This window comes from Erinaceus europaeus, chromosome 16, assembly GCF_950295315.1.
Source record: "Erinaceus europaeus chromosome 16, mEriEur2.1, whole genome shotgun sequence".
Classification (NCBI taxonomy): Eukaryota; Metazoa; Chordata; class Mammalia; order Eulipotyphla; family Erinaceidae; genus Erinaceus; species Erinaceus europaeus.
In genome coordinates, this window is record NC_080177.1 from 39,890,225 (window position 1) to 39,905,096 (window position 14,872).

The 14,872-nt window shown below is 39.2% G+C and overlaps 1 protein-coding gene and 1 non-coding gene across 2 annotated transcripts in view; one reads left to right on the forward strand and one right to left on the reverse strand.

Annotated features, from left to right (window-relative positions):
• WDHD1 (WD repeat and HMG-box DNA binding protein 1) overlaps positions 1-14,570 on the forward strand; it is an 87,204-nt gene extending 72,634 nt beyond the window's left edge. The window contains exons 22-26 of the mRNA XM_007527376.3: positions 2,693-2,736; positions 4,302-4,472; positions 7,399-7,529; positions 8,642-8,780; positions 13,817-14,570. Of these exons, the coding sequence (XP_007527438.2) occupies positions 2,693-2,736; positions 4,302-4,472; positions 7,399-7,529; positions 8,642-8,780; positions 13,817-14,017 (686 nt within the window). The 3' untranslated portion in view covers positions 14,018-14,570. The remainder of the gene's footprint in view (positions 1-2,692; positions 2,737-4,301; positions 4,473-7,398; positions 7,530-8,641; positions 8,781-13,816) is intronic.
• On the reverse strand, positions 2,212-2,316 carry LOC132533597 (U6 spliceosomal RNA). Its single transcript, XR_009545460.1, has one exon. It is a non-coding gene; the product is annotated as a U6 spliceosomal RNA (small nuclear RNA).
• Positions 14,571-14,872: the final 302 nt, after the last annotated feature.

Consider the following 14,872-nt stretch of genomic DNA (forward strand, 5'->3'; position numbering starts at 1 on the left):
CTATATATATATTTTTTTTAGACAGAGAGAGACAAATTTAAAGGGGAGAAAATACATACATACATACGTACACCTGCAGCACTGCTTCACCACTCGTGAAGTTTTCCTCCTACAGATGGGGACTAGAGGCTTGAACCCAGGTCCTTGTGGATGGTAATGTATGCTCTCTACTGGATGTACTACCACCTGGACCCTGTTTTGTTTTTATCAGAGGAATTTGTGAAACTATGGTGTCAGTAAAGAAACATACAGGGAGCTGGCTAGAAAGCTAATAGAAGTTGAAGGCAGTTGTCTTTGGTGAGAAGGTTAGAGTAGGGGACTTTTTTTTTTTAGCATAAACCTTGTTGACTTAACAAAAAGAGACATGTGTTTATTTATTATTCATTTTATGAGCAAGACCAGAAGTGTTCCCTTTTCCCCACATTCTCTCCAACATTTGTTGTTACCGTCCTTTCTAATATATAACATTCTTACAGGTGTAAAGTGGCATCTCATTGTTGTCTTTATTTGCATTTCTCTGATGATCAGTGACTTTGAGCACCTTTTCATGTTTGTTGCCCCTCTTGCATCTCTTCTGTTTCTGTCCATGCCTCACTTTTGAATGGGATTTTTTTGTTTTTAGTGTTAAGTTTACTGAGCTTTTTATGTGTTTTGGGTTTTAGTCCTTTACCTGAGGTATGTTGTATAAAGATCCTCTCCCACACTGTAAGTTATCTTTCTGTTAAGGTGTGGGTATCCTTTGTTGCGCAGAAGCTTTTCAGTCTGATATAGTCCCGTTGATTTATTTTTGTTTTTGTCTTCTTTGCTCTTGGATTTGAGTCTTTAAAGACCTTTTTGAAGCATAAACCATGAAGTATTCTATCAGTGTTTCCTCTATGTATTTGATAGTTTCTGGTATAATGTCCATGTCTTTGATCCACTTAGAGTTTATTTTTGTGCATGGTGATATGGGGTGGTTTAATTGCATTTGTTTGCATGGTTCAGTCCAGTTTTCCCAATACCACTTGTTGAAGAGATTCTTCTTCCTCCATTTAGTGATTTGAGCCCTTTGTCAAAAATTAGTTGTCCAAAGATTTGGAGGCTTATTTTGGGCTTTCAATTCTGTTCCACTGATCTATGTGTCTATTTTGTTTTCATTATCAGTCAGTTTTGATTACCATAGCTTTGTAGTATAGTTTGAGGTCAGGACGTCTGATGCTCCAGTCTTGTTCTTTTTGCTCAAGATTGCTTTGGCAATCTTGGGGACTTGTTGGTTCCAGATAAATGTTTATAACTTTTGTTCTTTTCCTTTAAAGAAATTTGGAGGTACCTTAATAGGAATGGCATTAAATATGTATATGACTCTGTGTATGATAGTCAGTTTGATGATGTGTTAATTCTTCCTATCCGAAAGCATGTGATATCTATCCATTTCTTTGTGTCTTTTTCTATTTCATTGAAGAGTAGCATATAGCTTTGATGTACAAGTCCTTCACTTCCTTTGTTAACTTTATTCCTAAGTGTCTTGTTTTTGGTGCTACAGTAAAGGGGATTGATTTCTTGATGTCTTCTTCTAGTTTAGTGTTTGCATAAAGGAATGCTACTGATTTTTGTATGTTGATTTTGTAGCCTGCCACTTTACTATATAGATCAATAATTTCCAGAAGTTCTCTACTGGATTGTTTGGGATTTTCTTTATATACAATCATATTATCTGCAATAGTGACAACTTAACTTTTGCCTTTCCAGTCTGAATCCCCCTAATTCTTTTCTTTTGCCTAATTGCTATGGTGGGATTTTTTCAATTCTCTATTGAATATAAATGGTGATAGTGGGCAGCCCTGTCTTGTACCTGACTGGAGAGGGAAAGCTTTCAGTTTCTCATCATTAAGTATGATGTTGGAGGTAGGTTTTGCTAGCTTGAGGAATTTCCCATCTCCCCATTCTTTTTAAAGTGGTGGCGCACCTGATTAGCCGCATATGTTACAATGCGCAAGGACCCAGGTTCAAGCCCCTGGTCCCCACCTGCAGGGAGATAGCTTCACGAGTGGTGAAGCAGATCTGCAGGTGTCTGTCTCTCGCTCTCTATCCTTTCCCCTCTCAATTTCTGGCTGTCTGTTCAATAAATAAAGATAATGAAAATTTTAAAAAAAGAACCTTTTTTTAAAAAATGGGAAAGAAGATATGTGTAAATACTTTGGAATTTGCAAAATTTATTTTTATGTAGTATAGATTAAACTTTTTTTTTGTAATATGGAACGTGTCATCCTTGCACAGGGGCCATGATAATCTCTGTATCATTCCATTTTTAGTATATGTGCTGCCAAAGATGAGCACGAGTAAACTATTCTGTCTACTTTAGAAATAGTTTTGGATGGCTGGGTGGTTGTGCAAGGATAGGTGCAAGGACTTGGGTTCGAGCCCTCATTCCCCACCTACAGGGGGAGCATTTCACATGTGGTGAAGCAAGTATGCAAGTGTCTATGTTTCTCTCCCTCTCTTTATCTCCCATCTCTTCTCTCAGTTTCTCTGTCCTATCAAATAAGAAGGAAAGAAAAAAAAAAAAGGTCACGAGAAGTGGTGGATTCTTAGTGCTGATGCTAATCCCCAGCAACTGGAGGCAAAAAAAAAAAAAAAAAAGAAAGAAAGAAAGAAAGAAATAGTTTTGTAAATTTTTTTTCACTGTTAAACAAAAGTTTTCTTCCTATGAAAGGTGCAGTTACCTCTAGCAACCAAGGACGAGTAAACCCCTTCAAGGTAAGCCCTTTCTATTAATATTTTCTTTTATTTAAATATAATTTCATACAAAGAAATATTTCTAAACTAGATGACCTTCCCTAGACCTAGAGGTATTAAAGACTGAAAGAGTTCTTTTTGGAAACAAAGACAAAAACACCACTAGTTCACACTTAAGCTAAGAGTTATAATCTACTTATCATCTAAGTTCTTGTGGATTTGAAAGATGCTCCATTTTTGGTCTTGGAGTTATAGTATATTAATCCTTTTATCTTTTTTGGTTTTTTAAATAAAATCTTTATTTTTTTAATTAGATAGAGACAGCCAGAAATCTAGAGGGAAGGGGGTGAAAGAGAGGGAGAGACAGAGAGACACTTGCAGCCCTGCTTCATCACTTGCAAAACAGGTGGAAACCTGAGGCTCAAACTTGGGTCCTTGTGCACTATGACATGTGCGCTCAACCAGGTGCGCCACCACCCTGTCCCTTCATTTTTTTTTTTTTTTCCCTCCAGGGTTATTGCTGGGCTGGGTGCCTGCACCATGAATCCACCGCTCCTGGAGGCCATTTTTCCCCTTTTTTGTTGCCCTAGTTGTTGCAGCCTCGTTGCGGTTATTATTGCCATTGTTGACGTTGCTTTGTTGTTGGATAGGACAGAGAGAAATGGAGAGAGGACTGGAAGACAGAGAGAGAGGGGAAGACAGAGAGAGAGGGGGAGAGAAAGATAGACACCTGCAGACCTGCTTCACCGCCCGTGAAGCGACTCCCCTGCAGGTGGGGAGCCGGGGGCTCGAACCGGGATCCTTACGCCGGTCCCTGTGGTTTGCGCCACGTGCGCTTAACCCACTGCGCCACCGCCCGACCCCCTTCATTTTTTTTTTTTAAATTGATTTAATATTGGTTTACAGTTTAGTTCCTCACTGATATATATATGTGCATGAGTTACCATATCCACTAAAGTTTCATTCTTGTATTTGTCTTAATTGGTGTTTGGTTCCAAAGAAGAAATTATGGTTACAGACACTACAGAAATTTAAAGGAAAAAATAAGCTCTTGGGATTTTTTTTTTTCCTTCTTTTAAAACAAATGCTAGGTGCAGGATGGTAGTGTATCCAGTAGTTTGTTGTTTGTTTGTTTGTTTCGCCCAGAGCACTGCTCAACTCTGGCTTATGATGCTTCAGGGGATTGATGGGACTTTGGCTTATGGTGGTGCAGGGGATTGAACCTGAGACTTTGGAGCCTCAAGCATGAGATTCTCTTTGCATAAACATTAAGCTATGTACCCCTGCCCCCTGGTGTACCCAGTAGAGAGCACACATTTTCATGAGCAAAGACCTGGCTTCAAGCCCTTGGTCCCCATCTATAGGGGAGACGTTTCCCAAACTGTGAAGCAGTGTTACAGGTGTCCTCTCTCTCTCCATCTCTCTCTCTCTCTCTCTCTCTATCTATCTATATATATATATGTGTATATATATATATATATATATATATATATATATACCTTCCTTCTCAATTTCTCTGTCTTATCAAATTAAAATAAAACAAATATTTTTAAAAAACAACACACTAATACTATTTTGCTTTTCAGGTATTAGCCAGCTCCAAAGAGCCAGCCACTTCGATGAATTCAGGGCGTTCAACTAATATTTTAGACAATATGAACAAATCATCCAAGAAGTCTACTGCACTTCATCGAGCTACAAATAATGAGAATTCTCCAGTTATAAAACCTCTTATTCCAAAGCCAAAGTCTAAGCAGGTACTTTTTCAGCCTTAGTCATCTGCAATAAATAGCATGTGTGTGATCTGTTGTTCTTAGCTGGATTTATTCACTGTTTCAGGCATAGGACAGAAGTCTCCAGTTGTTTCTACTTGATTGTTTAGCAAAAGCAGTAGTGCTTGATTGTGTGGTTTTGTTTCAATATCTTCTCTCTCTCCTTCCTTCCTTTCTCTTTCTTTCTCTCTTCTTTCTTTCTTAATATGGCATCAGGAAATAAACTCAGGGCTTCATGCTTGTTTAACACCATTCAATAGCCTCCTTGGCCTAATTTTCTGTCCTTTATTTCTTTGAGGACATAGACAAACAGAGAGGAGAGACACCATGGCGCCATTCCCTTCTCCATGGAGCTGTAATGGTACTGCCCACAGGGCTACCATGTCATATTAGGGCTTTTTTTAAACTTTGTCATGAACTTTATTATTTTTTTATCTTTATTTATTTGATAGAGATACCCAGAAATTGAGAGGAAGGGAGGTAGAGGGAGAGAGACAGAGAGACACCTGCAGACCTGCTTCATCGCTTGTGAAGTTCTCCCTCCTGCAGCTGGGGACTGGGGCTTGAACCCAGGTCCTTGTGCACTGTAGCATATGCACTCAACCAAGTGTGCCACCACCAGGCCTCCCATATTAGAATTTAATCCAGAACCTTTTACATAGCAAGACATGTCTTCTATTTCCTAACCCTTTAGAATAACTTAAAATAAATATATAATTAATCTAACGAATTATGTACTATAAACAAATATATATCTAGGCTTCTAATTAATTATTAATTACATTAATTATGTATCTAATACAGACATCTCTCTGTTTGGTTTTTGTTTTTCAGTTTCCCAAAAGGTTTTAACTCCCCTTTTAATGATAGCTAAGATAGTACCTTGTTCTGACCTTTTTTTTTTTTTTTTGTCCTATATTCTAATTTTTTCTATTCAGGTAATTTTTATCTTAGATTTGTCATCAGGAGAATAATGTTCTGGACTGGGTGGTGGGACACCTGGTTGAACACATTACCATGTGCAAGGACCTGGGTTCAAGCCCCTGTTCTCCACCTGCAATGAGGAAGCTTCAAGCAGTGAGGTAGTGCTACAGATCCCTCCCTCTCCCCCTCCCCCTCTAATGCTCCCTCTACCCTCTTAACTTCTCTCCTATCACATAAAGGAAAAGAAAAAAGAAGGGGGGGGTCAGGCGGTAGCTCATCGCATTAAGCGCGTGTGTCGCAAAGTGCAAGGACCAGCTTTAGGATCCCAGTTTGAGCCCCCGGCTCCCCACCTGCAGGGGAGTCGCTTCACAGGCGGTGAATCAGGTCTGCAAGTGTCTATCTTTCTCTCCCCCTCTCTGTCTTCCCCCTCTCCATTTCTTTCTGTCCTATCAAACAATGAACAACATCAACAACAATAATAACCACAAGGCTAAAACAAGGGCAACAAAAGGGGAAAAATGGCCTCCAGGAGCAGTGGATTCATGGTGCCGTCACTGAGCCCGAGCAATAACCCTGGAGGTGAGGCAAAAAAAAATGAAGAAAGAAAAGGAAGGAATCGATAGATTCCCGCCAGCGGGAATAGTGAATTTATCATATAGGCACTCAAGCCCCAACTGTTAACCTGGTAGCAATAAAAATAATTCAAAAGGGAGCCGGAGGGCCAAGAGGTGGTGCACCTGGTTAAGTGCTCACATTACAGTGCTCAAGGACCTGGGTTTAAGCCCTTGGTCCCCACCTGCAGGGAGAAAACTTTACAAGTGGTGAAACAGGGCTGCAGGTGTCTCTCTGTCTCTGTCCCTCTCTATCTCCCTTTCCCCCTCTAAAGTTCTTTCAGTCTCTATCCATTAATAAAGAAATAAAAATATTCTGGGTGGCTGGGTGGTGGTGCAGCAGGTTAAACACATATGGAGTAAAGCGCAAGGAACCGTGTAAGGATCCCGGTTTGAGACCCCCAGCTCCCCACCTGCAGGGGGGTCGCTTCACAAGCAGTGAAGCAGGTCTGCTGGTGTCTGTTTTTCTCTCCTCTGTCTTCCCCTTCTCTCTCAGTTTCTTTCTGTCCTATCTAACAATAGTAGCAGTAATAACAACAATAAACAACAAGTGCAACAAAAGGGAAAAAAGAGCCTCCAGGAGCAGTGGATTAGTAGTGCAGGCACCGAGTCCCAGCGATAACCCTGGAGGCATATATATATTACGATTTAAAAGGGGGGAGGGGACTAGATGGGGGCATACCAGGTTAAATGCACATAGTAAGAAGTACAAGGACCTATAGTAAGATCCCGGTTCAAACCCCCGGCTCCCCAACTGCGGGGAGGGGGGGGGGTTGTTTCACAAGCAGTGAAGCAGGTCTGCAGGTGTCTGTCTTCCTCTCCCCCTCTTCCTCTCTCATTTTCTCTCTGTCCTGTCTTATAAAATGGGAAAAAAAAATGGGCTCCAGAAGCACCGATTCATAGTGCCAGCACTGAGCCCCAGCAGTAACCTTGGAGGCAAAATAAATAAATAAAATTTTAAAAAATGAGGATAGGTGCATTCTTTGTGTTTTCATCTCATATAATTTTATTCCTTTGGAAACATGGAATTTGAAGTATAGGATCTTCTTTTACACGTGTTTCAATACATATTTATTTTCTGCTGAGAACTTCATGCTGATATAAGAAGTCAAAATTAAGTTGGAGTGATAGATAGCTCAAAGTAGGACTTTGCCAAGCACATGATCCAATCCAGGGTTGAACCCTTGCACCCCATGGTAGATACAATGGGACAGGTGAATGCTTCAGTACTGTGGTGTCTCTCTGGAAAAAAAAAAAAAGCTGCCTACTCCACAAAAAAACAAAAGAATATGTTTTCACATTTCTCAAAACTTGCTTGTAACATATAAAACCATACTAGATGTTTTGGGTAGTGTTCATAATATTAATTTTTCCAGACATCTGCAGCATCCTATTTCCAAAAAAGAAGTTCCCAAACTGATAAGACTGAGGAAATAAAAGAAGACGATTCTAAAAATTTGTCATCTGAAACACCTGCTTTGAGTCCTCAAAACACTGAAAATCAAAGGTCAGTACAGAGGGACAACTTAGTATCTTGGGAGGCTGTGTCCCAAAAGCAGCAACACAAAATTCTGCAACTCTGCAATTCATTACACATAATGCATAGACACTGAACATCTGTAGGCATACTGAACATGTGCGACTTTAAGGAAGTCACAAATAATGATTTATATGAAACTACTAATATTTATGTTTATAACTATCTTACATTTCTGTTTCTATTTCTAAAGTGTGTTGTGGATGGGGCTGCAGTGTGTGTCCTAGCTCTACCTCTCTATCTGAAAAAAAAAAGTCAGTCTGGGGCAGTGAGTTGGGCTGTAGCACAGCGGGTTAAGCACACGTGGCACAAAGCACAAGGACCAGAGTAAGGATCCCAGTTCGAGCCCCCAGCTCCCCACCTGCAGGGGAGTCGCTTCACAAGCGGTGAAGCAGGTCTGCAGGTATCTTTCTTTCTCTCCCCCTCTGTCTTCCCCTCCTCTCTCCATTTCTCTCTGTCCTATCTAACAATGACGACATCAGTAACAACAACAATAAAAACAACAAGGGCAACAAAAGGGAAAATAAATAAATATTAAAAAATAACAAATTGTAGCACACATGAAATCTAATGAGCTTTGTCCATATATTACATAATAATGACACAATAAATAGTTTGCATTCTCTGGTCCTTTGTTAGGGCAAAGAAGAGAAAGATGAAAGGAAAAATTAGGAAGATTTAGGGTTACTTTATTGGGACATAGAGAAAGTGTGTTTCAAGTAAATTTTACTGAACCAGAGGGGTTAAGTGAGGTTGGAGACCTTGAGCCTGTCAACATTCTAAGAAGAGTTCAAAGTGCATAGTTAAAGACTGCTGGGCTTTAAAAAATACCAACATGAGTAATCATTTTGAATTGACCTTACAAAAGGATTTTCAGTTTATTAGTCCTGCAGTCTCTGAGCAGTTTTAAATAATATATAATAAGAATATTAGTAAGTATAATTTATTGTGTCTTTTACTATGTGTTGGTATGCAAAGAACAATGGTTAATTACTAATCTGAAAAAAATGATGAAGTATTTGAAACTGCATCTTAAGTTTACATGTTTTTTTGTTTGTTTTCTTACATTATTGCTATTTTAGGCCAAAGACTGGGTTCCAAATGTGGCTAGAAGAAAACAGAAGTAATATTTTGTCTGACAATCCCGACATTTCAGATGAAGCAGACATAATAAAGGAAGGAATGATTCGATTTAGAGTATTACCTATTGAAGAAAGAAAGGTAAGTGATTGAAATCTTAATGGTTTTCCAGGTTTGAAACACACTATTAGAAATGCCATTTTCTGCATTTGAAAAAATTAGATGCATTTCAGTAAACTCTTGGCGCAGAAAAAATAAAATTAACTTGTCAACTTTGAACATGTGTAGTAATTATATTTAGTGCTGATGGTTATTTATTTATTGTAGATAGTCTATTTAGCTTTGTATATATAATACCTCTATATTGTAATGGGTATGCCCAAGAAGAGTACATTGTTTATAAATCAAAAGCAAGTAAAATTCATAATTAAAAATAAAATTAATTCACAGTTTATGGCTATGAACTTAAAGTCCTCTTAAGCAGAATTTTTTAAAAAAATTTTTTAATGTACTTAAGCATTGAATACTAAGTTAGAATACTTCCTTGGGAGGAAATAAGAGCTGGTGTTCTGTTCCAGCCTTTCACATGGAAATTAGGACAGGTAGCTTGTAGCTGTTTGCTTATCATATGAGTTTTTTCCTTGTGAAGAAAAGCAACTAGTAGTTTTCAGTTTCATGGGGGAAGGAATGTGCACTAAAGCTTTGTACTTTACTTTCACAAGAATGGCAGTGTGCAGTAGTATGAGCACCTAGTGACATAGATACTTTGCTTGATAAACTGAGTTATATGGATAAAGGTATTGCAAAATGAGGAAGCTATTATAGAAACTGGCCTAGCTACCTCTAACCTCATTTAGAATTTCATTTCCAAATCTGTGCTTCTCATCTTTATAAATATTTGAAGAAAGATAAAGATTCTTAGGAATTAAGACCCCACCAATGTGTCCTGGAGCTCAGCTTCCCCAGAGACACACCTTACTAGGGAAAGAGAGAGGCAGACTGGGAGTATGGACCGACCAGTCAACGCCCATGTTCAGCGGGGAAGCAATTACAGAAGCCAGACCTTCTACCTTCTGCAACCCTCAGCGATCCTGGGTCCATGCTCCCAGAGGGCTAGAGAATGGGAAAGCTATCATGGGAGGGGGTGGGTTATGGGGATTGGGTGGTGGGAATTGTGTGGAGTTGTACCCCTCCTACCTTATGTTTTTGTTCATTAATCCTTTCTTAAATAAAAAAATTTTTTTTAAAAAGATAAAGATTCTTAGGAATTAAATAAGTTGACATCTGAGTAACATCTTGCATTGCAAATGAAGAGACGTGGCAATGTTATTATAGTTTTAAATGCCAAAAAGTATAGTCACTATTTTTACTGCTAAAAAAAACACAAGATGCTTTTATCTGGATGAGTAGGATCATTCTTGTTGCCTGAGAAAATGGCTAATCATCAGTGAAGAAAGAAGTTTGTTAGATAGAATTTAACAAAACATATTATTTTCAAGTGTACTTCTTTCTTCCATTTACCAAATTTCTCTGTAACTTGAGTGATGTAGAAAAAGAAATAGGAGAAATATTCTTAATTTATTAGAGCTTTCAACATATAAACAGTGATGATTTTATCTTCTTTGACTTGGAGTGCCATAAAATATTGCCTATACATTCATTTTATGTGTGGCAGTTAACTAGGAATGTCATTTGCCATAATTGGGTATTGCATATGATATTACCCAAATATGCATAGCATGATTATTTTATTTTCCCCCTTTGTTGCCCTTGTTTATCATTGTTGTTATTATTACTGTTGTTATTATTGTTGGATAGGACAGAGAGAAATGGAGAGAGGAGGGGAAGACTGGGAGAAAAAGCTAGACACCTGTAGACCTGCTTCACCGCTTGTAAAGCAACCCCTTTGCTGGTGGGGAGCCAGGGTGCTTGAACCAGGATCCTTACGCCGGTCCTGCTTTGCACCATGTGCACTTAACCTGCTGCGCTACCACCTGGCCCCCTTATTTTTAATTTTTTAAGATAAACCTTAAATGCTACTTAGATCTGGTCTCTGTGTGAGAAATTATACAGCTTGAAGTGTCTAAACTTTCATTATAATAGTGAAAAGGGAAATAAATTAGGAACAGTAGGAAGAAGTACTATAGATTAAAAGAGATTAAATCAATAAAGTGAGTGTACCTGTGTTTTCTGAGTGAATAGAAGCCAACCCAAAAAGAAAACAGCAGTTCTGAAATGACAAAGTGACAGATGAAGAACAGGGTCCTGGTTACTAGGAATTAGGGCTTGGATGAGGCCCGTCAGGGACTGGGATGGCAGCATGAGAGGTACTTGTTGGAATGGAATTGTGTTGAAAGTGTAGATTATGCACACACATAAATGAGTAGAAATAAAGCAAGGGGGGCGGGCGGTAGTGCAGCGGGTTAAGCGCACATGGTGCAAAGCAGGACCGGCGTAAGGATCCTGGTTCAAGCACCCTGGCTCCCCACCAGCACATGGCACAAAGTGCAAGGACTGGCGCAGGGATCCCGGTTCGAGCCCCCTGGCTCCCCATCTGCAGGGGAGTCGCTTCACAGGTGGTGAAGCAGGTCTGCAGGTATCTGTCTTTCTCTCACCTTGTCTTCCCCTCCTCTCTCCATTTCTGTCTGTCTTATCCAACAATGAACGACATCGACGATAACAATAATAACCACAAAAAGGCTACAACAAGGGCAACAAAAGGAGGAAAAAATGGCCTCCAGGAGCAGTGGTTTAATGATACAGGCACTGATCCCCAGTAATAAACCTAGAGGCAAAAAAAGAAAGAAAGAAAGAAAGAAAGAAAGAAAGAAAGAAAGAAAGAAAGAAGAAAGAAAGAAAGGAGGGAATTGTTTTGATGTTACTGTTTTTTTCAGTTTGGGATAAGATGCTACAACTGGGGGTAAAAGGTGTAGAATCTTTATAATTTCCTACAATTTATTGTGAATCTACAATAATCTGAAATTTTAAAGTTTGATATTTTTTAAATGCAGTATTTTTCACTTTATGTAGTTAAATATAAGCAGAGTTTACTCTGAAATACTGTAGAGTACCAAAATTTGGACTGATGAAATAGCTCGCTTAAGTAGTGTGCTACTTTGCCATGTGTGCAGTCCAGGTTCAAACCTGGGCCCCATCACATTGAAAGATGCTTTGGTATTATTGTCTTTTCCATTCTCATTCTCTCTCTCTCTCTCTCTCCCTCTGTCTCTTATCTAAATGTATAACTATTTTTAATCTGCTCTGCAGTTAAGTAATAAGACCCTTACAAGTAATGGGAACAATTAATTAATAAGTTAACAATTCACATGCTAATTTTGGAACTTTATATATGGGAATGTTGCTACCAACAACATAGAATTGTATTCTAGAAGGGCAAATACCAGATGATCTCACTTATATGTAGGATGTAGAGAAAGCAAGGGAACAAAGTCAGAGGGAAACTACTCTTCAAACTCTGCAGAACTGAGGTTACAGAGTTGACAGGGAATGGTAGATGCTAAGGGTAAAGGGGGATTAATGGCTTACAGTCAATAGTAAGTACAGTTGTTAGTACATGTGTAAAATCTCTTAGTTTTCTGCAAAACACACACACACATGTGCATGCACCTACGTCCTCCTCCATGTACCCGGACCTGAAAGCCATCCCACCCCACCCCACCCCAGCCTTTTACTTTGATATGGTACACCAAATCCAGGCCAAGTTCTGCTTTGTGTTTCCCTTTCTGTTCTAATTTCTCAACTTCTGTCTATAAGTGAGATCATGCCATATTCATCCTTCTTTTTCTGGGTTATCTCATGTAACATGATTTGGGTTAAGGGAATTTAATAGACTTTAATGGAGACTTACTAGTATTTTTGATGGGGTATAGTAACTTACATTAGGAAGAGCTGTGGAATTCTACTCCTAAAACATACAACTTTGTAAATGAACATTACCACAATAAAAGTTAAAGTTGGAAGGAGAGCAAAATCAGCAGTTTGTGTGTGTATGCGTGTGTGTTTAAGTACACATAGCGCAAAAGCCATAGGGTGTGTGTGTGTGTGTGTGTGTGTGTGTTTAAGTACACATAGCACAAAAGCCATAGGGTGTGTGTGTGTATGTGTGTGTGTGTGTGTGTGTAAGTACACATAGCGCAAAAGCCATAGGGTGTGTGTGTGTGTGTGTGTGTGTGTGTGTGTGTGTGTGTGTGTGTGTGTGTGTTTAAGTACACATAGTGCAAAAGCCATGGGGTGTGTGTGTGTGTGTTTTAAGTGCACATAGCACAAAGCGACCGGTGTATAGATCCAGGTTCGAGCTCCCGGCTCCCCACCTGCAGGAGGGGTCACTTCACAGGTGGTGAATCATATCTACAGGTGTCTGTCTTTCTTTCCTCCTCTCTGTCTTATCCTCTCTTGATTTCTCTCTGCCCTATACAACAACAAAGGCAGCAATAACAATAATAATAGCAGCAATCAACAGAAAGGGCATCGAAAGGGAAAAAATGACCTCCAGGAGAAGTAGACTCGTAGTACAGGCACTGAGCCCCAGCGATAACCCTGGAGGCAAAAAGAAAGAAAGGGAAGGGGGAGGGGAGGGAAGTTAAAACCAGAGGCTAGGCAGTGGAGTACCTGGTTAACCACACATTACCCAGGTTCAAGACCCTGGTCCCCTCCTTCACAAGTGGTAAAGCAGGTCTGCAGGTGTCTCTCTGTCTCTTCCCCTATCTCCCCTCCCCTCTCAATTTCTCTGTCTCTATCCAATAATAAAAAATTTTAAAGGTTTAAAAAGAAGGAAAATTAAAACCAGAAACATGGGGAATGCAGTGACAAACCTGGTTAAATGAATACACTGCCATGCACAGGGATCCAGGTTCAAGCCCCCACTCTCCACCTGAACTGAGGATACTTCACGAGCAGTGAAGCAGAGCTGCAGATATCTCTTTCTCTGTCCCTATCTCTTAATCTCTCTCTGTTCTTCAGAGAGAGAGAATAGCTATTGTGAGGGGGTATTTGTCATGCAGACACTGAGCCCCAATGATAACCCTCGTGGCAATAAAATAAACAAGAAGCATGAAAGATGAGACTGATTATTCTCAGAATAAAGGAACAGTTTTTTTCTGTATCTCTCATCCCTGTTACTGCCTGAAGTTCACTTTTCCTCTAATATTTTTACATAGGCATGGACCACCAAGGCCAAAGGAGGAACTGAAAGTGATGGAACTGAAGCAAAGAAGCGTAAACGTGTGATAGATGAAAGTCATGAATCTGAAGACCAAAATGAAAAAGCAAAGGAGAATCTGAATTTGCCTAAAAAGCAGAAACCTTCAAATCTAGCTATGAGTCAGAAACTGTCCGCTTTTGCATTTAAACAGGAGTAGATGAAAACCATGACCTTTAAGAAGTGGTTTTTTGTTTTGCTTTGTTTTGTTTTTACTTTAATGAAACTGGACTTAAAAAAAAATAATCTTTAGGAAGCTCGTATTTGTAAAAGTTTAAGGACAGCTGTTTGTCTTTACAAGATAACATCGCAATTATATTAGTATAAGGAGCAGGAAATGTGCAAAAAAATACCATTTCTGCAGATTGTTCTGCTTTCAAAGGAGGATCATTCACAATATTGTTGTGGTCACTAACTTGGAATCACTGACCTGTCCTAATGGAAGTTAGATTTTGTTTCTTACTGTCAGTTCGAAGAGCCAAGGGCTTAAAATCTTGAAGCACTGAGTTACCTTCTAGGAGTTTCCTTGTTTAGTATATGTTATGTACTGAAAAGTACTATCATCTTCCTCTTCCCAAGTGTGTTATAGACTGATCTCTCTATGTCTATACTGACTGCCAGGGACTGTGTTTTTCAATATGGACCCTAAATATTAATTTTATTATAAAACTTACATATGACTTTCAATTGTCTGTTCATATAGTCTTTTTTTTTTAAATAAAACATATAGATTCCCATACAAGTTTGATATAATCTCAACATTGTACTTCCATGTAATGGGAATGTCTAGAGAAAATATCATTATTACCTTAATTTCCACCACTGTCCCCATCTTGCTATCTATTCCACACACAGAAGAATTGAAAATATTATTGTGACAGAATTGTAGTTGGTAAGATGCTCTGGTTATCAGCTTCAGCAGCATTTTTCTAAGCAAGTCTTTGAAATATTGATAAGAAAACGGAGAGTTGGGAGTCAAGTGGTGGTAGCACAGCAGGTTAAGCGCACTCAGTGC